Here is a 27,292-nt window from a genome sequence, read left to right on the forward strand (position 1 = left end):
GCACTGTACCGCAATAAGATAATTTACATTTTATGACACCTAGTCACACAATCCAAACTCTGTTCAACTCAGTTATTTTAAAGGCTACAAAAAATGATTTGAGGGCTGGAACAACTTTCCTGTGATAAAAAAAACCTGAGAGTTGGGGTTGTTCAGATTGGAGGAGTCTTTGGGGAGACCTCACTGTGACCTTTCAATATTTAAAGGAAGTTGGTAAGATGCAGAGAGACTTTCTACCAGGGCCTGTAGCAACAGGACAAGAAAATCCCAGTTGTTAACTAAAACAGGGCGGATTTAGATTTGTAATCAAGAAATTCTTTCCAAGAGAATTTCCAAGACAATGACAGGCTGCCCAGAGAAGCTGTGTGGATGTCCCATCCCTGGAAGTGTTCAAAGACAGGTTGGATGGGGCCATGGGCAACCTGACCTAGGGGAAGGTATCCTTGTCCCCACCAGGTGATCTCCAACAGTCCAGCAGTCCCTTCCAACCCCAACCCAGTACTTACAGACTAGTTTAATACGGCGCTGTTTAATAATTATTTGATCAAAAGATGAGAATATTAGCTCAGATAGTCATATTATTTGCCCTGAGAAAACTAAGCAAGGTATTTTTGGTTAATTAGAAGTACTACTTGTGCATGTCTTGATAGAACTATTTGCAAAAAGGAAAAAAAAATGCTGGTAAAATTTATAAAGAGTAAAACATATCTTAAGTTTATTTTAACAGCAATTAAGATTTCTGTCACTTATAGCTTCCTTTTAAACTACAGAAGTAATGATACATAGCTTTTACAATAATTCTATTTTTCTTTTATGGGCTATTTCATTTTAATAACCGTTTTTCTTTAATATACTCTGAAGTACATTGAAAGTTGTTGTTTTTTTTTTTTTTAATAGAACTCTAAATATCTAAACCTTTGTCTGAATAAATAAAGCATTTTAAAAAATAAAATAGAAAAAAAGTTGAAAAATTTTCATGTAGCAAATATTTAGGGTATAACTGAAAATCTACATGCATGTGACAAGAAAGCACTGGGAATAAAAGAAGAACGAATCCACAAAACTACTTAGTTAAAACAGCCATTCTTAAACTTAACTGGGGAAAAAAGACCTAAACCAAAATCACCTACTTTATACTAAGCATTAGGTGGAGATTCATTTTGTTATTACACAAAATAACTACATTTTAATTACTTACCATTTCAAGGTTACCCCTTGTGGTCTTACCAAAAAAAGTGCATTAATGAACTGCTTAGGTTTCTTGCCAATAACAATTATCCATGTCACATGAAGCTGAGGAGATAAGCTGACTTCACTTATTTCAAATAAACCATACAAGTCATTGTAATTGAACTGAGTGCTGCATAACCACTGCTCAAGAATCTTTAAGTCAATCCATTAACCCACTATACAGCGTTCCCAGCAAAGATAAATCATATAACCTCTGGACCTGTTCTTGTATTGGAGTAGGGAAAAAATGAGGAAAGAGAAAGGGAAGTCATCTTTTAGCTTCAAAGGTTTGAGAGAAAGCCGCATATAAAGTATTGTTTATTAAACTCTCCGATGACAAACAAGTTAAATTGCCACATCTGATTTAGCAGATGCAAATATAATTTTCAAGAGTAACACTGCATTTACATTCTGCTTATGTATATAAACAGGAACGTATACATGTATACACAGACATGTGCTGAACAAAAGTTTCAACTGAGCAGAAATTCTTCTAGAAGAAAAAAGCAGCATATAAAAAAATAAAATAACAGAAGGGTCAAAGACTTACGCGAGACAAAATACATGCATGAGTTAGGAAAACACAAGAGGATTCCAGATAGGTGGAGCTGTATCAACCACTGATTAGACTTTCAGTTATAGCTCAGCTAAAATAGAAGCACGAAGTTCTTCATGTTGCATCACCATTCCAACAAAATACAAACATAGAATTTAATTTCAGGAATGTTTTAACTGGTAAGTTCTGGTATCTTAAGAGAAATTACTTTTGTTTATAGGAATTCACAGCTAAGCATGAGAAATACCATCACATTTTTGTTCCTAGCTACTCTCACTAGACAGCTGTCAAAATCCCATCTGACAAATTGTTCTAAAAATGCATTCTGGATCTAATGTGGATTGGAACTGACAATTTTTCAAGCAGTTTTTAAAATAAGGACTTCAAATAACAATGGAAGGTATCAAGGTCGCTGCTCACTCATTTCCAGATCTAGCTTCTGATTTTCAAATAGGTGAAATGCATGGTTTCAAGTATTTAATTCTAGTCTTGTTAAACTGATCCTCCAATGTGCTTGACATTAAAATTATTTTTAATAAATTTTACATTTTTTTTTCCTAAATCATTGCCATTTTCCTTACCTAACACTGTAGCTCACTACATTATGACCAAACAACAGTAAACTATGATGTCTCAAATTCCTTCAACAAATTCCTTTCTACCAAAGGTGTATCATGCAGAACTGTTGACATATACATACTAGTACTTCAAAATAGCCTATTAACTGCTGTCTACAGCTAAATTATATAGGCTTCATTACTTCACATTTGTCCATGTCACCACCTCCCTCCCACATGTTTTTAATTTTCTCCTAAAAGTTGTTTAAAAAAAAAACAAAAACCAGCAGCTTATTTATATCAAGTTCAACTTTCGTGTGTCTTTGCTATAGTATACATTTACCCTTCACCACGTGTAGAATCCCAAATTAAGCTAGTTTTGGTTCAGGCTAGATTTATATTTCCATTATCAATTACAACTATAACTTCATTTCTCTGGTTTTCTGTTTCAGAATCATTAGATCTTTGCAAAATGTTTTAGAGAAGCCAAACTTTTCACTCTTGGCATGTTCTGGCAGCAGCATTCTTGATTTTTCTCCTGACCAAGACTTGGATCTTCATTTTAATACCAACATTTTTCTAAAGTTTACTATTTATTTATTACCATTTTCAGTACCCCATATTCCCATTTTCAATACCCTGTATTCTGTGTAACTATTCCTTAATGAGAGTTATTTGAAAGACCATCCTTCATTTTAAGGTAACACAAGCAAACTTTAAGCTGTCAACTGCTTCTCCACTATGAATTCCACAACTAAATGTCAAACATCTGGTAACAGTTGTCATCGATTACCCTACCATGCCTGGTACCAAAAAGCTTAAATATTTTAACCATTTTACGACACAAAAAGAATAGTGGCAGGAGGTTAATTGGAACTGACCTATTCTAGTGTAAATGTCTATCTAACTGCTGAGGGGTTCTGAGAGCTGATTTTCACCCAGTTCAACCAGTTCTTGAAAAAACATGATTACAGACATTATGAGTCGGCTATAATCGATAAAACAACTGACCTTCTGCTCTGTTTGCAGTTGGTCACATCTCTGCTTTTCAAGGTTAAGTTCTTTTTCCAGTCTTTCAACTTGATCCCGGAGTTGTGCCGTTTCTTTCTCCAGAACAGAAGTAACCTTCAGTAGCTCTTCCTTTTCTTTTACTATTTTTTCAATTTTGAACTGTTAAAAACAAAAGAAATCTTAGTAATTTTTCTCCCCCCAATTCCTATGCATTAAGAGAATGGCAAATCACTCCAGTGTTTGAGCACAAGCACAAAGTATTCATCTTCTGTCTAGGTGATTTTACAGCTTTATCTTTTTTCCCAAATTTCTGAAGTTTCACTACTCTAATTACATCACCATTACATTACAGCACCACAATACCATTACACAGCTATTTTTATAACATCTTTATTTATACACTTCTATCCTCTTTAAGTGAGGTGCTTTTACTGTATATTTACTGTCACTTGGGAAGAGCTAATTAAGACAACAACAGCTTGGTGACAAAACAACTGCTTAGTGTAAACACACACACCCACACACACAGAGTGTTGGAGGAATTGTGGATCAAAACAGGAAAAACAGGAGGAAAAAAAAAATTCACATGAAGGACGTCTTCTCCCCTCACCCCACCCCCAGTCTTTTTACTTGGAGAGCACAGAGGGCAGCAATGGACAAGTAGCCTATGCTGAGTGCAATGCTGTACCTGCAACCTGTTTAAGTATTGATTCCTTCAACAAGTAAATGTTTTGAACTCCAATCTAAAACTGAAAAGCCAACCAGAAATATATCTATTTTCCTGGCCTGTTCCTCAAGATTCTATCCAAATCACATATGTTTGCGCACATATAAGTACATATAAAATGTAAGAATGTATAAATTGATAATATTTAAGAGACACTGAATCAAACCTCAAGAAGTCCAGCTTTTGTGGTCACAACTAGCATATCAGAGTTTCCTTCATCCTCCATAGTGAGCAATTCCTCAACAGGAGAAGATGTACGGAACTGGAAAGGTGTGCTTGCTCCACGGATTTCTCCTTTATGAGTCACATAACAGAACTGGTAAAATTCTCCATCATCATTTGGTAGGTAATATCCTATCAAAATAAATTCAAATTTGAAGAAACACTCTACACAAATAAACCTATTTTGCGAGTCTCCATGTAAAAATACATATCAGACCACATGACTTAGGAATTTCATTCTGATTATCTGTGTTACAGTACAGACGCACTCAATAACAACAGTAAAGAGGAAAACGACATCCTTCTTCCCAATTCTGACTCCCAAAATTTCTCCTAGCCTTTTATTTATTTCCTTTTTATAAGACACAGAGACCTAGGATAGTATCAGTTAACAGGCACTAAACACACCCATCATTTACTACATATAACTGACATTCATATTATTATTGAATACATGGACTGTTAACTCATCCCAGCTATTGCTACTTACAGGTACAGGTAAATCTAAACAAGAGAACAAGCTGATATCAGTAGTCATTTTAGGACTTCAATATTCTATTATTACACTCTATTATTATTATTACATTTTAAGCAATACATCCACACTCACACACAAACACCAAAGCCAACTCCAGGAAAGTGAAAAAAGCCATGGTGATAAGTCTGGTAGTAAGCAGAACAAAAGCATTAAACAACTTTAATGGGAGGTGCTCTTTCTACAAGTTTGGACATTTGGACTTTTCAACATTGTTACAGCTAGTGTTACAGCTGGAAAGATTATTGTGGTGAAAATGGGAAAAGAAACAAGCAGGGAAGGAATGCTCACCTATATCCAAAGATCTAGGTTCACAGGAAAGACTCCACAGAGGAAAGACCTCCAGAAAGAGATCCTTCCTAGTGGCGGTCAGCCCTTAAATGGGGTCTAGGAGAGGTGCAGCCACCTTCCACCCCTTCTGGTCACACAGCTGAATCACCTTCACCTGTGCTCCACGGCTGACTCAGTGCCTGCCTCAGTTGACCAAACAGTGGTTCAGGCCGTGACTCAACAGTTTCCACACACATATCTATAAAATCCTGATGGTATCATCTCTATCTCCATTCCGAACCCATCACTGGTAACTTACACTGCCAGTCCCTGGTTCCTGCTTTTTTAAAATGGAAAAATGGATATCAACTCATGCCATCAGTAACTGATTTTACAGATGTGTTTTTTCTCCATTGTTTCCCTTTCCCAGGCTGGAAAGCCTGACAGAAGGAAGTTCTGAAGGTCATCTAGCCCAACTTCCTGCTCAAAAAGAGACTGCTGTCAGTAGCCTCCTGCAGCTTTGTCTAATCATGTGTGTGGAACTCTTATCCTTCCAAATGTCCCTGGGATACCTGTTCGAGTGTTGCTACTATTAGTTCTTCACCTCTTTTGGTGAAAAAAAGCTCTTCTTAATGTTAAACCTAAAACACTTAGGCCAGAATCTATAGCCATTGTTCCGTCTTACATAGTCAGCCAATAATGAGTAGATTATGTAACTGTTAATACAGAAAGTGATTCTTAACTTTGATATTCCTCATTGCTCTGTTTATTTTCTAGTTCTACCACATCTTCTTGAGGGTGGGAAGGAAAGCGAAAGGATCTGATATCCACATGGTGTTGAAATTGTAGTTACAGTATAAACTCGTAGAGTGGTGTACCATTTTCTGTTTTCCTCCTTATTCTTCTCTTAAGAACTTCAGCAATTTTCTCTCTCTGTCAAAAGGTCCTCTGAAACTGTGAACTTCCAATAAACCATCATTTACTTTATTTATCCCTTCTTTCTCTGAAAGAATTACTTTGAGTTGAGAATCTGAAGTCCATAGACTAAACACGTGCAAAGCCACAACGCATTAAAAGATGCCAAGATTTAAAAAAAAAAAAAACAAAAAACACCTCACCACTGATTAAATTACATCACTCTGGATAGTTTCCAGTTTCTCTTTCCATCAGTTGTGAACACTGTCCAATTACCATGTGAAAATATAATGATTCACACAATTACTCATACAATTTCCTTCATATCTAAAGTAATTTCCTTTATCTAAAGTAAGAATGAATTTCACACCAGGAGCAAAAAAAAAGCATACAGAAGACTGATGCAGAAAATTCTCTTCCAACATATGTTTTTAAAAAATCTAGAACTACTCTGCAGCCCGAAATACCTTAATATAGATTTTTTTTTTTTTTTTTTTTTAACTGAGGAAGCCAGAAAATACAGGCAGGTACTGCTTTATTTAAATTCACCTTGGAAGTTCAGGACACAGTTGACAGTTGATCCTTCCACATAATTTTCTGGCATAGGTGACCACAGAAACGTGTAATAATCTCTTGCAGTACTCCAACCAACCTAAAGTAAATTAAACCATAACAACAAAACAAAAAAGAAAAAAGAGAGAGAAATATTAAGCAGAAAAATATACTATATACAGTTAAGATATCACAGCTTGGCCTTTACAACATACCATAATACGCATATTTCTCATTCAACATGAAATAAAAAGATACTTAACAATGTTTACAAATCAGGAATATTTTAACAAGCATGTCAAAGATTTAGCATGAATTTTATTAAGCTTGTTACCTAAGTCAATAAATGCGACTAAGGTAATAAAAGGGTCCATATAAATTAAAACACCATACAGTTTTCAATATACATTAACCTCCTATTTGATGCATTCACTTTTTTTCTGCAAAGATGCACTGAAAATATAAAAAGATTAATTCAGAAGCTTATAGTGAGATTCTCCTAGTGCAGCTTCTGCCAATGCTCACTATTTTATGTCCACAATTCAACAGGTTAATCATAAAACAAGAAGAAATGAAATAAAAGCTTTTCTCCACTGAAAAGGCAAAATTTCATAGGCTTAAGCTAGCACTTTTTTTTTTTTTGACAGCTTCTGCAACATTAATGATCAGCATGTCACTCTTCCATACACACAATATGCTACATCTGCAGGACAAAGATAAAATGCATGGAAACTTAATTCAGCTTAGTTAGTGCAGTTTCCCTGATACGCCAGTTTTCCAGTTTTTCATAAAGACCACAGATCCTTGAAATAAGAAATGTTATCCCCTGAAGAAATATATTCCAACATATTTTAAATAGAGTTGTAGAACCATTAAATTTGGAAAAGACCACTAAGATCATCTAGTCCAAACATTAACCATTCACCACCATGCCTACTAAACCACGTCCCTCACTGTTACATCTACATGCTTCTCAAACATCTCCAAGGATGATGACTCCAGTACCTCCCTGGGCACTTGTTCCAATAAGTCACCACTCTTTCTGAAAAGAATTTTTTCCCAACTAACATCCAACCTCAACCTCCTCTGGTGCAACTTAAAGCCATTACCTCTTGTCCTGCTGTTGTTACCTGGGAGAAGAGGCCAATCAACACAACCTCCCTTCAGACAGTTGTAGAGAGTGGAAAGGTCTCCCTGAGCCTCCTCCAGATTAAACAGCCCTTTACCCTAGCCGCTCCCATAAGACTCATGCTCCAGAGACTTCATCATCCTCATTGCTCTTTCCTGGACACATTCCATGGCGTCAATATCTTTCTTGTAGTGTGGGGCCTAAAACACAGTACTCGAGGTGTGGCCTCATCCGTGCTGAACACAGCCAGACGATCAGCTCCCTGCTCCTGCTGATTAAACCATTTCTGATACAAGCCAGGACTGCTATTGGCCTTCTTGGCCACCCAGGCACACAGCTGGCTCATGTTCAGCTGGCTGTCAGCTAATCTCCCCCGATCCTTTTCCTCCATGCAGCTTGCTAGCCACTCTGCCCCAAGTTTGTAGCATTCAGCATCTAAGCCTGAAACCCAAAGCAAGTAGTCACTACAAAGCAGAGTGTATTACTAAGAGAACAATAATAGCATAGGAGAAGTGAAGAATAACATGTTCCACTGCGCTGGAGAAAGTATCAAAAACCTGGTCAAAAAGAAGAAGCAACTGCTTTTGCAGTAACTGGGTATGGTGTCCTGGAGTAAAGAAAGACAAGGGACAAATTTATCTGCATTTCAGAAAGGAGAAGAAAAAAAAAAAAAGTAAAAAACAAAAAAAAAAAAAAATTAAGCCAGACAGGATTTCTATTACTCCAATAGGAAAGCCTTCTAAATGTAGAGGTCTGAATCATTCCAAATCTTCCTTTATAAGGGATCGATTGCAGCAGTGTATTTTGAAAGAACTAAGAACTGTTTCTAAGAAGTTGTTTGCTAAAAGAAAAAAAAAAGAGAGAAAAAGTTGCTTATGTGGGTAAAGTAACTGAATGTTAATTATATAGTTAAACATTTCAAGTAGTATACACAAAAGATAATTATAATTAGTAAAAAGAATTCTGAAGACACAGTTCCATAGCTGTCTGTCTAATACAGAAGTACTACTTCACTCTGTATTAAGAAATGTGCCAACAGTTACCATTTGGAAAATACAAAAGATCGCTGCTCTGAGATGACCATGCCTTTTGTATGTTAATAAAAAGCAATGGTGAACAACAGCAAAAAACAGATCAAATCTTCTTTTTGCTAATATTAAGCATTTTTAAGGTGATATTCGTAGGAGAGAAGTTGGGCTGACTTGACACAATCACCAAAATGGAACCAACTGTTCTATTTTAAGCCTATTCTTAGCCCAAGTTTTGAAGATTTCTCTGATATTCCCTATTGAGGAACTTTTAAAGGCGTAAGTGAAATGAGATCTCCTGGGGCTGTTATTCCCACATTGTAAAATATTTCAGAAATAGGAAGAAAAGCTCTTCCGGTAACTTTGGGGGGACAAAAGCAAGTTTTCTGTAATAAACATCCACAGGAAAAATATTCAGCCAATTTTTCACATTAGTCATCTTTTCAAATCTAATTCAGATGCAAGTACCCCTTTCTTCACAGAAGCTGCTTTCACCTCTGTAAAAAGGAACATATTCCATTATTTGCTGCCCTACAGCATAGAAAACTTTTATATGTAGAAACTCGATTCTCAATAAGTGGCCTTATGGGGAGGAAGGGGGACTTTTGTTGATTCTTGTTTGTTTGTTTTAATTTTAAAAGGGAAATAAATTCTTTACCCTGTTTGTTCTGAACAGAGTAATTCAATCTCTTCAGAGTGCTCCAGTTTTTCTTTGTTTTAAAAACAATGGGAAAAAAGCAGAAAAATTAAAAAAAAAAAAAGTCAACACACATACATATCCTGATTTCCTGAGTAAAATGATAATTCCTTCTGATAATCAAGCACTCCAGAAAACATAAGAGAGGGAGCAAAATCCAGTGGATTTAAATCCAAAAAATGGTTCCTCTCTTTGATCCCCCCTTTAGGTGTCCAACTCAGCCTCCAACTGAATCTTCCTTCCAGACTGAAGTATTTAAAAAATAAAAAATAAACCAGACATTGATATGTAAACTGAATAATCTACTCTGAAACCAAAAAGGCTGTGAATACTTTATTTCTAATAATAAAGTACATAAACTTGGTTTCCATTTTTTTGTGTGTGTGTTTTGTAACTTGAAATTTTAATTCCAAATTACCAAAAAAATGAGGCCCTGGGCAGCCTGGTGCAGTATGTGATATTGGTGGCCCTGCCTGCGGCAGGGAGGTTGGAGCCTGATGACCCTTGACGTCCCTTCCAACCCAAGCCATTCTATGATTCTATGAATACAAAGACCAAGTACATAGAAGGCAAATTAACCAACTCTTCTGGCCTGTTGAGTTGGTACCATATTTTCACACGTAGTATGTGGTTCTTGGTAAAGAAAGAACTGCGACACATCACAAGCCAGCGGGCAATACCCTGGGAAGTTCACCAGGCACTTATTTTCTCCCTTAACTTCCCCTAATTTTGGTCACTTATCATCCACTTCCCCTACCAAAGCTCCCATCTTATACTCTTCTGATTCTTAGAAACCAGCTACTTCCTAACAAGGCACATGCAAGGTTATCTGCATGAACAGATTTCCCAATGATTATTTTCATACATGGGATTTCAGAAAACAGGTTTCCCTGCTAGGAATTACATATGCAAAAACATGGCAATGCAAGGAAGAAAATATGAACAAATCTCATAATCCTCACATTTACACAAGAAAGGAGAAGGTTGTTATTGTACAGAAAAGACATAAACTTAGTAACATTTCTCCATGTTTTTCCTATCAAACAACGATAATCTGTACTTCCACAGGATTACTTCTTACGTGAAAGAAACGAGGAGTAAAACCAAAGTAATGATATGCTGAGAAGAAAATAAATAGAAAAGTAAGTAACAGATGTTATAAGTCTAGGACCTTCATCTTTAAAACAATTATTTTTCTATTAAAAAATATAAAAAATTAGAGTAAGATTTTCAATATGAAAGCACCATCAAGCAGAACAGTATCTACATCAAAATAGCTACAGACTTTGTTGTCGTGCCAGAACTCAGTGGGATTCCCTTAATGAAAGTAACTTCACATCATTTAAGAAAAAAACAAAAAAAGAAAGAGAAAGAAAATGCATCTTCAACTACTGACATAAACCCAAAATTCCAAAGTGCAAAGCAAATATACACTAGCAGATATGTATGTGATTCCCACCAGAAATCTGAAATGAGAAATCTCACCAGAATGCACTGTGGAACTTCCTGAGAGCAAAGAGGAATAGAAAAGGCACAGTTTGCAATTCTAAAGCAAAATCATGGCACAAGCAACGGCAAATAATACAATACTCCCATTCAAGCACAGAAACATTATAAAACACACAAGAACTCTGGCACAAAACCCTCTGAATTTTAGAGAAAAAGAATAAACAGTCAAACTATGTGCAAAACTTGTCATGAACTCTGACTTCAAGTTCACCATCCAATGTCCAGTGCACTGACAGACTGCAATGATGCCACTGCTTTTTAAGGAATTCATTGAAAACTGAAAATCGTAGAATTCTTAGAGTTGGAAGGGACCTTTAAAGGTCATCTAGTCCAATTTCCTACATTTAACAGGGACACCTACATATAGATCAAGTTGCTCAGCACCTGGTCCAGCCTGACCTTGAGTATCTCCAGGGACAGGGCATCCACCACTTCTCTGGGCAACCTGTTCCAGTGCCTCATCACCCTCACTGTAGAAGACTAAAGACTCTCCTCTTTAAGTATTAAACCATTTCCCCTTGTCCTGTCACAGCAGAGCCTGTTAAAGAGTCTGTCCCCTTCTTTCTTACAGCCCTTATGCAGATACTGGAAGGCTGCTCTCAGTTCTCCCTGGAGCCTTCTCTTCACGCTGAACAGCCCCAGCACTCCCAGCCAGGAGAAGTGTTCCATCCTTTGGATCATTTTTGTGGCTCTCAAAGTTCTTTGTTCAACGTTAAAAACTCAAGAAATGTTCTTATTTCTCAGCCAAAAGAGAAAATGAGACTTAGATGATGCAACTCCCCTAAACTAACACACATATATATGACAAATTATGTTATAAGAGAATTAGAAAAAGTTTCTGCTGCTAACCTAGTACTTCGTACACCTCTCTAGCCTCTTTCTGTACTTTCAGTTATCAAGAACTTTACTCAGAAATCCTTTTTCAAAACAGCAAGTTGTGTACACATTTCAGCATTTGTTTCCACATACTAACAAATTAACAGCTTGGAATCCAAATCCTACTTCAACCATCTCTACCCACATTTTCAAGCCAAACACAAAATACACAGCCAAACATCATGTCTCCTACAAGTGTCATATTCAGATTACATTACCATGTGCAATGTGTTACTCAAACAATACACACATAGTTCACTTTCTTTTCATAAAACAGAAAGCTTTAATAGGCCATTATAGAGCAAACCGTTCATTCTACTTGCTACTTGTGAGCAAAAGGGCTTTTTTCATTTTAAGACATCATAAACTACTTTTTAGTTGCATAACCAGTTTTGTAGTCACAGTGGAAATGCCAAAGTTTAGTAAACTCACAATGATGAACACTGAGTACTTTTCAGTCAGGCTGGACTGGTAGGGATGACTCAGCTGTCCGCAACACCCATACCACACAGCACTTCCTTCTATAGGTATATAGATGTCAAAGTTGGTTCTTCTGTGCCCTGAATATACGAGTCCCTTTTTCACCAAAACGGCCCTCTCTGTCATTAGCTCCCCCCATATTTATGTTTTACCCATAGTACATTTCCACCAAGAAGCTAGGAGGAAAAAAAAGAAGAAAATCAGCTGACTAATAAACCAAACAACGCAAAGAAAAAAAAAAAAAGTAACAGTACAGTTGGGAACTGTCCATATGCCTACACTGAGCTACTGAGGAAAAATAATGACCATCTTATTTTTATTTACCTCTTTTGACTTGCATCTGATTATTAAGATGATGTTCTGAAGTCTGCCTTACAACTGCACAGTGTTTAAAATGTAAAAGTATTTTCAAACTTCCTTTTTTTATTTCTTGAGTTTTACATGAATGCGAAGAATGAATACTTTTTTTTTTTTTTTTTTTTTTTTTTTTTTGTGCCATTTCAACTCAATCTGGAGCGTGACTGCTTCGAAGAAGCACTGCTGCACAAGAACCTTTAGTCATTTCTTCACTGGCCTACTGGCCTCCAACAGATCTCATCAAGCACAAGAACAGCACCTTTCACTCTGCTCCATTGCATAGCGACTTACCTAACTACACAGCACGTGTACTGCCAACTAATCAAAGAAACAAATCCAGGAAAGACCTGTCCAGCTGAAGCAACACTGACATGACCAATAGGGCATTTGTAGTAAATACATAATATGATGCAACTCTAAAAGAACTATCGGAGTTAAAATGAATTCCTTTTTGTTTTGGAAAGGAAACTATGCAGTTTGGAATATAATTTGACAAAGTACTCTTCAGTACTGCAAGTATACAGTGAACTCCTTCTGAAAGAAGGAAATCACATTCATGCCCAAACCCCAAAGTTGTCCATCTCTGCTGAATGTTACAAACACGTACAGGCAACCTTTTAACTCAGGCTATTGAGAACATATGGTACTTGTTGCTGTATCAAGGTACTATCAGGTTCCCAACCTATTATCATCTCTTGTTGGTTGTACTTCTATCTCATAGTTCAGAAGAATATGTGAAAGTGACATTGACAGAGTGCCTAGACCATATGATCAACTTTCTCTCATACTACGTATAAATCAAAATAAATACAGAAACAATGTGAACACTCTAAAAGAAAACCTGGTACAGGTGTAAATGACTGTCCAAGGAAATGTTATGACAGATCAAAGAGTAACAAAGTTACTGTTTACTTCAAGAGAGACGAATGAAAAAAAAAAGGTGGCTGGGTTTAAGTAAAAATATTAATTTACCACATTTCACTAAAACAATATTAGCACAACCTTTTTATTTCAAAATTGCCACTAGCTACTGACCATTTTGCTATGTCACTTGCCTCTTTAACACACAAGCATATTACAGCAAATATTTCTAGAAAATTAATGACACTTTGAATTGAACGTGAAAATTTCTTACTAAAGTAGCATCATGTAAACTTAGTGAGGAAACTGTGGATGACATTACAATTGACTTATTTTTAGAATTATTTGTAAGAGATATTTCTATTATTTGAGATACGTCCTTCTAAAGAAGGCAAATGAAAAAAGAAAGAGAATCACTGTTATTGGTGGATACAGTAATTCTCGAAACCTTCTGAATTTCAGTAATTCTTTCCCTACTGTTTTAAAAACAGGACATACTGCTCACTACCCATTCCTGTATCTACCATGTTGTGCTGTGCAGTGATGACTCCGTGCCAGAAAAAAAATGTACTTCAGTATGACTGTGGTCAGTAACACATCCAGCTGTTGCCCTATACTTCATAATGCGATCTGCAGATATGGAAGTAATTATTATCTAGCGCATCAACCCATGACATAACCAGGACTTTGAAACTGCTCACACAAGTTGTGCTGGTATTTGCAGTTCAAAGTTCAAAGGAGAATAAATAATCCAGAAGACTGCAAAAAAGCATTTCTATAGTCTTGCCACAACACAAAAACCAAGCTATCTGTTAGCCATCCTGTCAATCTACCACAAATTCTTTACAGATCACAGACAAGTTAAGTCCAAGGTTTGCTATAAATCAGTGCACGGAACACGAATTAATCTGCACGTAACACACATACTGCACTGATGCACAAACAGTAGCTGAGGTATGACCTCCTAAATAATGAGCACCTGTTCAGACCATGCCTGTGCTTCTTGCATTCAAATAACCTTTCAAGATCTTCCCAACCCTGGTTATTCATTTTTCCATGCTTCAAGCTACTAGAAAGTCAAACCATCATTTTTAGACTGCGGATATTAAAAAAATATAAACATTAAGAATGAATTTCCTTTTCTTCTCTTGGCAGATATTGTGGCAGTCAATACCAAAAGTCCATCTATAATTAAAGTCAAGATCCTATCAGAACAGCAATGTCAATTGCTTTAAAAATGTATTATTACTATTGGATCCAAGAAACAGAAAAGATTTGATTAGTTAATGATGAAGCATAACTGAAGCCATTATATTAAAATAAGTAAGATTCCCACCTGATATCAAAGGTCCTTCCAGCATGCTGGCTTCTGCAAAATTAGATCTTCAGAAACCTAGATATTATTACAATATATGCCACAAACACATACACCTATCATTCTGCTCTCTTGAAGCAACGCACCTTATCATGCCCATAAAGTTACTTCACTGAGCTTTTGAGACATGCAGTAAAGCTTCATCTACTGCACACTGAACATCTGCCAGGCCAACTTGCACACATATGCTCTGGATTGAGGCATAAAGCAATTCTTCCTAAAAGCCAAACACTTTTCCAAACACTTCTGCAAATCTGGACACTGTATATTAATAATGCAAATATATATATATATATATATATATATCTCATGTGGCCATATGATTTTTTCACTTTATTGTAGAACAAACTAACAAACTGTAGACTTCCCCATCCGGAGAATAGGACCACCTACCAGCCAGTCAATTTTTGCAAACAGATGTAGAACACATACTAATTGTCTTCCCCCATTTCAAAGGTTTCAATTTGGATTACCCTAAGGGCTTTTCCACATTTCAGCTCATCAAACAGTAAGGGAGGAGAAGAAAGGGACACTGCGCTTGGATCACTTTGGGAGTACACATCAGCTATTAAACCTACCAGGATCAATAAGCCTTCTCCCCTCACGCACAGTAGGAGCATCAGGATCTTCTGCATAGAATCCCTTATAGAGGGAAAGCAGATCTCGAATTGTAGTTCCCATAAAATAGCACAAAGAGGAATTCAGGCTAAGGAAGCACACGCCAAGCACTAGGCCAACACCAAACTGTAAAACTGCTTTGTTTTATTCTGTTTTTGTTTTCTTTTTTTCCCTCCATGGTAACAAGCATGATAAAACTGATCAAGATCTTCCAGTGTTTGATCACAAATGACCCACCAGAACATCAAAATAGCAGAAAAGAAATAGCAGCAGTGAATAACAGCAGATTGGGAAATTCAGTCAAAAATTTCCTGTGGGGAACAGAGAAGAAAAAAAAAAAGATACATACAAAAAAATAAAAAGACTGTATACTTAGAACTTTGAAATAAATGACAAGATAAGGGTAACATCGTCTTCACTGCTCTTCTTTTTGCCCCAAAGTTTTTGCCAAAGGTATAGTTCAACATGTATGTCCATTAGACAGATCTAGTTTGTAAGAAAACTGGTACAACTAAAATATCCTGCCATACCATACTCGCTGCATATGCAATGTTACCCTTTTAGTATATGAACACTGTGTGCTTGCATTAATGGAATTGTCTGCAAGACAGTTGTCTATGCACAACATCAGCAAGAAATTCCTTTTGCTTGGCATGACAGAACACCAAAAACAAGCAGTTTAAATCACACTGGGAACAACAAGAACCCCAAACATTGCATCTACAGCATGTACAGAGAAGTGTTAAATTTCAGAACTGCTGCATGTTTTGGAACTTTTTTTAGTTCTTTCTAATAACGTTGTGTGGCATAAATCTTCAGCTTAGACCTGAGGTTCTAGACCTGTTCTACCTTTCAAGAAGACTTTTTGATATGTCTGTTGACAACAGTGAGGTAGTACATTATCTTGCTCTGGCTCCTTATTTTAATCTGCTTTGTAAAATACCCTTGAGAAGAGGATATCTGTAAATAAACTACCACAGACATGAAGGAGCCGGTTGTGGTACTTTTCACTGAATTCATTACAGTATCATAGTATTAAATAGATGCCATACTCAGTGATGAAAATGGAATATCCAGTAGAAAATTGAATATCCATAGAAAATCGAAAACATGAAAGTGCAAAGGTGTTAAAAAAACACAAAACAGTAAGTTTTACACACCAGGTAAAAAAAAAACACTGAAAAAACTAAGAGCAAAGAAATTTCATAAATTAATAAAACAAATAACCACACGGAAAGCAAGCCTTATAATTAACCTCTGGCTCCTACAAAGGATTCCACTTTTAACTTCACTTTTCCACATAAGTTGCACAAATGAGCATAGTTACAATAAGTTACACACACGCAAGTGCATCTGCAATAAAAACAGCCATTTGACATGTGGAAACTAAGGAAACACTTTAAAACTCAGAAGCTAGAATCCAAGAATTGTTATATGAAATCTGTTTCTGTTTCTAGAACTACTTGTTCTTCAGAGAATTCTGGAAAGATCTGAAAAATGAACTTATATTGTCATTCCACACCAAGAAGCCATGCCAATTATTCAGGCTTAACCTTTCCCCTCCCCTCCCCACTTTCCTAATCCACTTGCTTCCATCACAGTGACAACTGCAGAGATGTCCATTGCATCACACAGTGATCAAATTGAGGAATAAAACCAACTGGGAAACAAGATGGTAAAAGCTGGGGCACAAGAAATAGTATTTTTCAGTCAGATCATTTCTCTGATCTGTTTTGCTGTGCAGCTGCATAAACAGCTGGACTAGAAAAACAAGTAGGATGACACAGGGATACAGTATTTACTGAAGAAATCACTTGGCTCAAGAATTTGACTTCTAAGTTAATGATTTTCATTCAGATTGAAAGAGGTAGCTATAAATTTTGTTCAACACAGTAAGAAAAAAGTTCTTAGTGAACCAGATGAGCAAACACAGGAAGGAATACAGCTGAAGCCATTGCCCCCCTAGAGTAGAACAGTAGTGCACGTTAGAACCATCAACACCACGATGTTCACAGGAAAAAATCTTAGTGAAAATGTAGTGAAGTATGAACTGTTTACTGTAAGCATTACTCACATACATATATACTGATAAGCACAGATACAGTTGGGCAGCTGGCTTCATTTACCTCACTCTACTATAAAAAGAAATTATATTCATAACATGTAGTGACAAACAGAAAAAAAATTTTAGTCCTTTTCCCCATCTCACGATGTTTCCCTCCTATGTGGTGATGAGAATGAGATGGACTAGAAATTCAGCTGTGGAATTCCCCACTAATAATAATTTAGTCCCAGAACACTGGACTTAACCTGACATCAATTCCTTGCTTTTGTTCATCACACAAGAGCTTGTTTGACATGAAAGGGAGGAAGAAAAGAAATAAGTAAAAGGGAAGCTGCACTACAGCCGTGTTACCTTCTGTCAGCTCTACGTGTTTCTCAGTCAATTGCTTAAGCTCTGTTGTCCGCAATTGGCAAAGCAGAATAAAAACCTCAAACCTCAATAGCTTATGAAACTATCATCACAGACAATGAAATGAAGGATATCTGTAGATTGGACACAGAGTCAGTGCAGTCACTGAAAAAACAGTTTCACATTTTGCACTGCATTTTTAAAACAAATGTATCTGTATTTCTAGGAACCTGTCTAATTGCCTCCTCGCTTAGACTGATACACACAAAACCACAACATTCATTTCTCAGGATACGCTTAAATAATTTCAAAATGCTTGTGCAACCTAAACAGCACTCTCTTTAAATTTCTGACTTTTCTTCCATTCCATTCACACTGTTCACTAAATATCAAACGTGCTCAGTCACATTCCTGTTTGTCAAAACACACCAGTTAATCAAAATACAAGCATAAATTTTTAACCAGCTCCCAACAGAGAAAAATCACCCTGCTTGTAGTTAATGCCTCCCTTACACAATTCACTGACTGCAGTCACTGAATATATTATTAAAAATCCCCCTCCCAAATCATTTCCATTTAATTCTCTACCATGTCACAGCTCCCCTTTACTTCAGCACACTTGTGCTTATCACTCCAGTCTCACTGTAAAAGCTTACACTCTAAAAGCAGTTAACTAATACACTGTGATTCTTCCTCGTACACTTACGAGAAAGTTCTTATTATTTTCAGATTTCATTATTTTTAACTGGTTAAATGAACCAGTAAACATGTGAAACAGTGAACAAGTGAACAGTGAACATGTAAAAAACAGAAATAGATCAAATTTTACCTACCTTGAAAATACCAACCCAGTCTTTTTGATGAGGATGGATAAATTGGGTCAGAGTGTAGTGACATTCAAGGTGTGTGTTCGGAAGATAACTTTTTGCCACATTTTGAAAAATCACATGTGCAAAATTGGAAGTCTGTAAAGCGTTAGCTGAAGATGGAACTTCTTGAAAGGATGACATGATTGATCTGCAACAAAATTGTAGAAGCTGTTACTTCAATATAGTGAAGAACTATGTTAGAAAATAATCCATTTGAAAAATACCAGACAGACAAAATAAACAATTCACTCCTCTAGTCTGACAACAGACAGCCACAGTCCAAGCCCACCAAAACGCATTGCCTCAGCTTCACTCCAAAACAATCACTTCTCAGAACGAAAAAAGGCAGTCATCCCAGTGATAAAACCAAGATGGAGAGAAAGCACCACTTAAGTGAATACCCCCACTGCTATAACACAGATACTGAGTACCAGAAAGAAGGAAATACAAGCGGTGGGAAAATGAGGCAGAGTTCTGACTTAATTAAATGCCATTAGCGATGCTTCAGGGAAACCTGTACTTCTCAGTATTTTTTTGACAGCATTTTCATAAATAAAATTTTGTTCCCCACTCAGTAAAAGTAAGAAAGCTTCATTTTAAGACATTTTAACAAAGAACAAAGTTTATCTAAACAGCTTTTTTTTTTTCCCCTATCTTCTTCAAAAGATTTCTCCTCTATTCTGATGTCAGCAGCCTGGGAGCACACTTTGCTGTACCCGCTTTAAACTCAGATACCCCTGAGTCCTGCACATTACCAACAACAACGGACTGAACTGACGGCGCAGTCATTCAAGTCTGCGCGCAGTTGGACGGATTAGCACTAATTCAGTCGGTTTGCAAAAGCTTTCCATCAGCCTTTCCCTTCACCACCTCATTCTGCATACGTTGTGCTAAAAATTACAGCACCACAAGATGCTTCAAAAGTAGACCATAATGGTCTATCTCTTCGAATTATTAAAAGATATAAAGCCACAACTTCTACTAACCTAAAAGAAACAGAACGGCTTTAGTATCTGAAGCTAAGCAATCAAATGAAACAAACTGTGTCAATTTTCATCACCCGTAAGTGCCTTGGTAAGAGAAACACTAGAATATAATTTTTTTTTAAATAGATTTCCTTAAAAATTAGGAAGTTTATTTTAAGAATGTGCTACAAAGTAGAAACGACTTCTGCAGGCTTCTCTGGCTTGCAGCCCGAGGCTCTCCCGTATCCAGGCCTGCACAGGCCGCCCGGACCAGCCGGATGACCGCCGCCCGGCACCGAACGCGCGGCTCTGGGGCGCAGATCCCCGTACAGCCGGCGGTACGACAGCGGCTGCCGGGTGCGCGCCTACCTCGCGGCGATAGAAAGGAGGAAGAGAAGCAAGAAGAGCTACGTCTGGGCTTCGCTAGCGGCGTGACAAGCGATTCTCACGGGAGACGGCCAGTCAGGCGAGACGGACGGGATGAGGAAAAGCCCGTCGGGCAGGAAAGGCAGAGGCCAGGCCGATTCCACCCTCAAACCTCCAGCCGCGGCCGCGGCCCTGGCCCTACCTGTCCGCGCCGGCCACCCCTCAGCAGCGCTCGCTCAGCAGCCGGCCCGCGCCCGGGGAAAAGGAGCCCCGCTGCCCCCCGCCCGCGGCACGGCCCCTTCCTGCCCCGGCCCATGGCACCCGTCGGGGGGGGGGGCCGCCCGGTGGCGCAGCGCCGCCGCCCGCCGCCTCACGTCTCTGCCCGCCCCAGCGGGTGGCGGGGGCCGGCGGGAAAAGGGATGCCGAGCCTGCCCGCTCCCCACGGCCGCGCCAGGCAGCGCCCCTTACCTAGGCAGGCGCGGAGGACGCCGGGGACATCAACATGGGGCCTCCACCATCAGCGCCGCGCAGCCCCGCCTGCTCGCGTCACTTCCAGCACCGGCCGTGCCCGCGGGAGGCGGGGAGCGCCGCTCCGACTGGGCTGAGCGCAGCGCAGACGCTTGAGCTCGCGTCACCCGAGCTCCTGTTTCGCAAGCTGCTGCTATTAAGCTCCCGGCCTATGCCTGTCTCTGAGCCAGCAAGGAGTGAGATAAAAGAGGTACCTCCTTTCAGGTAGAAGACACAAGAAGTATGTGTGCAAGACTTTTTTTTTTCCTTAAGACAGAGGAATTTGTGTAGTGATAAACAAAATTGGTGCAATAACCAGTCATACATACTTCTGAGGAGGTGGGGAGAACTATTCTGTCTTATCTCTACCTTCCATTTCTTCTCACTACTCTTTGCACGTCATGGTGGGATAAAGGGTTGTCTAAGAGTCACAAGACACCGTTCTGCTGTGGGCTCTGACTTTGAAAGAACTTCAGTTTCACAGTCAGTATCTGAGAAGTATAAACAGTGATGAGACAAATGGTTTTGTTTTCACTGACTATCATTATGATGCTACTTTGTGGAAAATACTGGGAGTTTTGAAATTAAGATTTTTGTGCTCAGTTCATAATATTCAGTCAAGAGAACTAGTTATGATTTAGTCATATTTCTATATTAAATTATTACTTATATTGCTAAATGTCTAGGTAGGAGTTAAAGCAAACTGTATATGTTTGTGATTCATACAATGTATAAAGGACAAATAAGTAAAGAATAATCTTCTCTTTCCTTGTACTTAAATTCACTTTTTTTTTTTTTTTTTTTGGACAAATGCACTTAACGCTAACCACCTAAGTCTAGAAATGTTTTTTCAATTATTTAAATTAAGAACACTTCTTACTGAAATAAATCTGATTTTACAAGCATCGTCACTGATGTATTTATATTGTAAGTTTAGATAGCAGTTTTATCCCTCTACATAGTTACGGTGCAGAACCTTTTCTCATTTTCTTATTGCCACTTAGAGAATGAAAGTACACTGACAAAGCTGTGCTCCATCATCCCAGTATCAACAATTAACATGCTTTTACTGCTACAAAGAAAGATTTCAACCACAGAATTTGCAATTGGAATTGGTGAAATTTGCACTTAGTAGAATCACAGAATTATGGAGTGCTTGGGGCTGGAACAGACCTCTGGAGTCTTTAAATTCATCTGTGTAATATAAATCTTTTGAGAAACTAGCTCTTGAGTATAGTATATTATTTTTTCTATTATTGTTTATATTATCTGCATTGTATTTAATATTGTAACATAAAAAAATGATAGCGTTTCTGGTGAATGTCTTGTCATGTGAGATTCTAATACGCTAATTCAATTAGAAAAGCTTGTTACGGGTTTGGTGGCAGTAATCCTGTCTTTAGTCTGACTCCCACCTTTCTAGCTGCACTGACTTCCAAGAACACAGGAAGTGTTTTTGTTGAAGCAGTATTTTATAATAGATTTGACATGTATACCAGAATTTTACTCTTAAGCATTAATCATTACTTAGCCAATGTTTAATTTTATGTTTGTTGTTTTAAGTAAGAAATCAAGCATCTTTCTGACACAATTCTCCCCATCTGTATCATGGAATCAGAACCACAGAGATTGGAAGAGGCCTAAAGCAGCTCTAAATGAGAGCACTTAGGGCCTAGCCTGCCTATGTTCTGAATGTCAGCGAGGATTGAGATTCCAGCATCACTTAGAGGACCTAAGTGCTCTGATGCTCAACAACACTAATTGTAAAAAAAGTTTCTTGATACCAGGTCAGAATCCCTTGTGTTTCCGTTTCGTCCCTTGCCTCTTCTTTCTCTGCACACCTAAATAAGGTAAAAATATATGTGAATGCAGTAACTGGACCTGAGCAATACTAAATTCTGAAGGATTTGGAAATAGAGACCAAGATGTAAAAATCCCTCTGTTTTGTAGTTATAGAGAGACTTTCTCTGCTAAGTATGATACCTGCACAATTCCCTCTTCAGGCATAAGAATGAGGAATAAAAACTCCAAGCAGTAACTAACCAGGATTGCCATGGGAAGCATAGGGCATGCTACAGACTCTTGGAAAAGTGTTACAAGCTTAGAAATCATTTACTGTTTTCATAATGACACTGTCTTTTTACACTTGTGAGCTCCATTAGCAAATTACTGGTTTGAAATTAGAAATGCATCCCTATCACATGTGTTTAACCTTGGCTACATTTGAACTTGTATTCAGATTAAGAGCCCAATGTATTTCTGTTCACTGTTGGTACTACGGCCGGAATCAAAGCCATGATGTTTTGAATCCAGATCTGTATTATTCCCCTGAGAGCCATCTTTGCTTTGAATGAGTGACAGAAAAATTGTGTATTTCTAGTTTTTATGACCAGAGAAAGGTACTTTATGTTGCGGATATTCAATCTATTGGCATGACAAGTTGATATTGATGAAGTGTGGTAAGGAAATGCTTAGGTTCTAATGATTTGATTTCATTTTGCTTCAACTCCTATTTAAACACTCCCAACTTTTAAGAGTATGGGCCATGTGAGATGTAAAATATATAGATCGATGTCACTAATCGGAAGCTCTTCCTGGTCACGTTGTAAAGCACACTTAATCAACTTCTTTAAGATCATGTTACAGAAAGCTATTAACTATACTCTTAAAGCAGTTAAATAGTTATAAATAATGTTTTATATTTCAGCTGACAACACTGATTGCCCAGCGTTTAAGGAAATCTAATCACAGAGCATACAGACTTTGCCTTCCAGTAAGATGGTGTGGCAAAACTTTGGAACATGTTAGCAATCACACTGTTGCTAACATTTCCTATTAAGGAGAAAGTTTCTCTGTGTATATTTTGGATTTCTTTTCCAACAGTTAATTGCAGGTGATGAAAAAAAGCTATTCAAAAGCTGCCAAGATTTTTAGATCTGTATGAGTGAGATTGATGAAATTTGTGGCTTTTCCCAAAAGAGTGTAGGTGAGAGCAGACATGTAAATTTTGCATGTGTGTGCATGTACGCGTGTGACAGAGAGAGGAGAGAGCAGGAGCTTACTCCTGAGGTGTGAGACTTGGCAGTGTTGCACTGTACAATGGGCACAAGAAACCGCATGTCTGTAAATGACTGCATTTGAATTGCTGCTATTTCACTATTGGGTTACTGTATTGTTAAAGTGAAAAGGAATGTTTTTAATAAATGCAAATAACAAATTAAATACTTGCACACACTGAGGCTTTACTCTCTGGTGTGTAATTACTATATGTGCACTGGAGACCCAGGTCTGGGGGAGTGTTTCATTTCTTATTTATGATGTTAGCAGGTTGGGTTTGGGTTTTTTGGGGTTTTGTTGGTTTTTTTTTTTGCCTTTGGCATACCTCTTACGAGCACACACAGAGCTGCATGTACATGACCACTAAGTAGGTGTCACTTAAATCTTAACAGATATAAAACAGGTAAATACTTTTGCTTTGTGTGCTTTGGTAGATTTACTGTTTCTCCCAGCCTTTTATCTTTGCCATCCTAAAGTAATAGGAAGCTCCCAAATGACCAACATTTTGTTTTCAGAGGCAGGAAAACTGCCTGTGGCTGGAAACAAACAAGCAAGGAGATTTCTAAGCTCTTATCCCTCGGGCAAAGCCCTCAGCCCTGAGGATGGAGAAGAGAAAGACACTTCCCTTAGCCATATAAGCATGCTGTTTGTATACCATTCCAGGTCCCCTCTGTGCTGACTGCCATCACTGACACCATGCAGGAGTGGCTGTACAGGCTCTATCTGTAAGGAGCCTGACAGCTCTCCTGTTTTCTTCTAATAGTATATATTTTTCTCAAAAGATATAAGGATATCTGAGTGATGCTGTGCCTGACCTGGGACTTGAGACAGCCAGCCCTGCTTTTCTCTGTAGCCCCACTTTGCTTTGGAGAATGGTCTAAACCTGCTGTATTCCTATCCGTACAGGAAACATCCAACAGATCTGGAATCCTCCTGCTGCTGGAGTTCTTAATTCTGATGTAAAGAATTCTCACATTCTGTGCAAAAATAGTAACTTTTAACATACATTTTGTGCAAATCGAATACTAGGAAATGCAGAATAGCAATTATAATTGGTGTTTAATTCATCTTCCTGACTGTCCTTCTGCCTATTAACATTGTACAGATTAGAATATACTGGATTTTCTATGCAAATTTGTATACAGAAAGTAATCCAGTTTTTCTGGTTTTATTTCATCAAGCACAATTTCACTTAGAAACGCAGGCTATTTTACCACAGACCAATTTTGAAAAATTTTCGTATCTTTTCTCACTTTGCAATGATCTTCCTTGTATAAGGATTATAAAAACAATAGTGCAGTGTTTACATTTCTGCAGTGTTCTACAAGAAGGCACGTATATTAGCAAATGACCTTCTTTTTCATTAATAAGTACTTTATATTGTAAGGTAGCAAAGTTATCAGTTTTGGCCAGAGTGCAGTTGCTGCTTCTTGTGTTTTAGAACTGGCTCTTTCAATCAAAATATACCTTGCATTATTAACATGGGTAACAACTATTTGTCTTTTAAACATACATTAACGTCACAGCCATGACATATGGCTTTGGTTTATTATATGGCAAGAATTTTCTGGGCCTGTAAATAGTGTTTTGTGTACAAACACCATAGTTAGAATCTGTTTTTAAAATGTATTTCATACTATCGCAGCATTCAGTCTGTATATCCACATCCTGAATATACAGTGTTTGTGCTAATGGGGACTCTTTGAGGCTTTATTAAAATGTCAGTTGAAGTCTACCATTCAGCCCTGCCTGTGCTTGTCAGTAGCATCTGCTGATGGCACGTGGCCTCTCAGAAGTACACCACTTCCTGAAGCAAGGCCATCGAGGTGTGCAAGTCCCTCCAAAAAGCACCAAAAAGCACCACTGATCTTAAAAGTTTTTTGGAATCTTTATCCATATTAAGCAGCGCATTGATATGTATTTATTTTAGGACTGTCAAAATCCAGGCATTTTTTTCTCTCAGAAGAAATGCCAAAAGCAAATTCAGTATGCAGTTTTCTCTCTCCTTCCCAGACCTTTGCTGACTTGCAGTCCCCACTCTGCGGCAATTAGTCAACTGCCATGAGAGAGTTCCTTGGCTGTATATTCTTCCTAATACTCTTTTGCATTAAGTATAGCTAACCTTAGTTGGTGCTGTATTATTCACAGTCATGCAGAGCCAAATCCAGCTCATTTGGCAATGGGAATTTCCACAAGCTTTAGAGTGGGATTAGTTTTTTTCCCCACAGAAGAGGAAATCTCATGAATTGCACCCTCTGAATGTCTAACATTATACTGAGTTGCCACTTACATATTGTTTCTTGATAATTTTACACTCAATATTTAACCAAGAAATCATTTCTAACTCAACAGTGCTTGGCCTTCGGTATTATTAGGTAGCATGAAATATACTCAGTGATGGTATGAAAGTTATTTCCAATAGGGCTTATGAAGTACAGCTGAGTGAGTATGACCTCCTGGCCTTGAAGTGTTTGTTTACTGGGAACTATATTCCAGTTCCCTAAATTTAATCTGTCTTGGACCAGGCTGACATTCCCTGGCTAGATTTATTATATCTCTGGAGGCTGTTACGAACACAACATTGTCACTGCTTATCAAGTAAAATGATAATAGGATTATGTATCCTCTAGTGATAATGATACAGCTATGTTCATTTTTAATAATAACAAACCACAGCTTGATTTCATGTTCAGTGAAGATAATGCGTTACTAGGGGGGAAAAAAACAGACCATTCAAAAAGTATTTTTCTTTCAAACAAATCCATTTTGGAAAATATTTCTTTGTCCATCTTATTTTTCAATCAAAGCTTCAGTTTGTGTATATAAGCAGGCATACCGTGTCCATTTTACAGAAGCACTAATACTGAGGAAAACTCAGAAAATTCCAGTTTCTCTAAATCAACAACTCTGGATTTTGGAAACTGGTCATGGTGGTTTTTCTTGTGCATCTTTTCCTATATTCGGCCAGATATCAAAAGGCAGACACAGCAGACCAGATTTGCATTTCAATTATATTTAGTTATACTCCAGGAGTCCAGAGTAGATTCATTTTTAATCAGTGATATTAATTACTAATAGTATTATTAGCAGTACTGTTTGTTACTATTGGTATTAGGGTTAATATCATAGCCAAGTTTTAGCTTAGTACTGTATATTTTATCAGAAAACTCTTACGTGCATTTCTTAACTGAATTTAACAGGTTACTTCTGGTTACTCAACATCTCTTTGTAATGTATATACATATTTTATCTCCCAGCTCAGACAACAAAAATGAAATTACTTCTTTATTAAGTTGTTCATTAACAAAAGGTTTGACTTCTCTTATTTTAGGAATGCAAAACACTTCCCCCTCTTTTTTCTCTTTTGTTTTGTTTTGTTTTGTTTTGTTTTCGAGGGGATTAGTGGGCAGAACACTGACACTATAATTCTGACTTTTACAGTGTTGCTATTGTTTTGGTGACCGATACTCTTGTGACTCTGCTCTACTGGAATTCATATCACAGTCAACACAGATGAAGCATGCTGTGAGCCTTAAATAAATTGGCCAATACCTCTTACATTAGCTGTACAATTTCTTTTCCTTTTTTTATGTAGTAACTATGTGTTAGT

At 37.6% G+C, this 27,292-nt stretch overlaps 1 protein-coding gene across 4 annotated transcripts in view; it reads right to left on the reverse strand.

Moving 5' to 3' along the window:
* The window catches only part of TAX1BP1 (Tax1 binding protein 1), a 51,123-nt gene extending 30,430 nt beyond the window's left edge, over nucleotides 1-20,693 (reverse strand). For 3 of the 4 annotated variants that reach the window (XM_042888316.1, XM_042888317.1, XM_042888315.1), the window contains exons 1-5: nucleotides 20,587-20,693; nucleotides 18,752-18,935; nucleotides 6,573-6,675; nucleotides 4,248-4,435; nucleotides 3,355-3,513 (exon numbers count right to left, since the gene is read on the reverse strand). In XM_042888316.1, the coding sequence (XP_042744250.1) occupies nucleotides 3,355-3,513; nucleotides 4,248-4,435; nucleotides 6,573-6,675; nucleotides 18,752-18,928 (627 nt within the window). In that variant the 5' untranslated portion in view covers nucleotides 18,929-18,935; nucleotides 20,587-20,693. Of the gene's footprint in view, nucleotides 1-3,354; nucleotides 3,514-4,247; nucleotides 4,436-6,572; nucleotides 6,676-7,705; nucleotides 7,890-18,751; nucleotides 18,936-20,586 lie in introns of those variants that run through there. The other variant, XM_042888318.1, reaches the window with a different exon arrangement.
* Between the last annotated feature and the right edge of the window lie 6,599 nt (nucleotides 20,694-27,292).

The sequence above is a fragment of the Lagopus leucura genome, unplaced genomic scaffold, assembly GCF_019238085.1.
Source record: "Lagopus leucura isolate 7727_CA_CO unplaced genomic scaffold, USGS_WTPT01 Super-Scaffold_100157, whole genome shotgun sequence".
Taxonomy (NCBI): domain Eukaryota; kingdom Metazoa; phylum Chordata; class Aves; order Galliformes; family Phasianidae; genus Lagopus; species Lagopus leucura.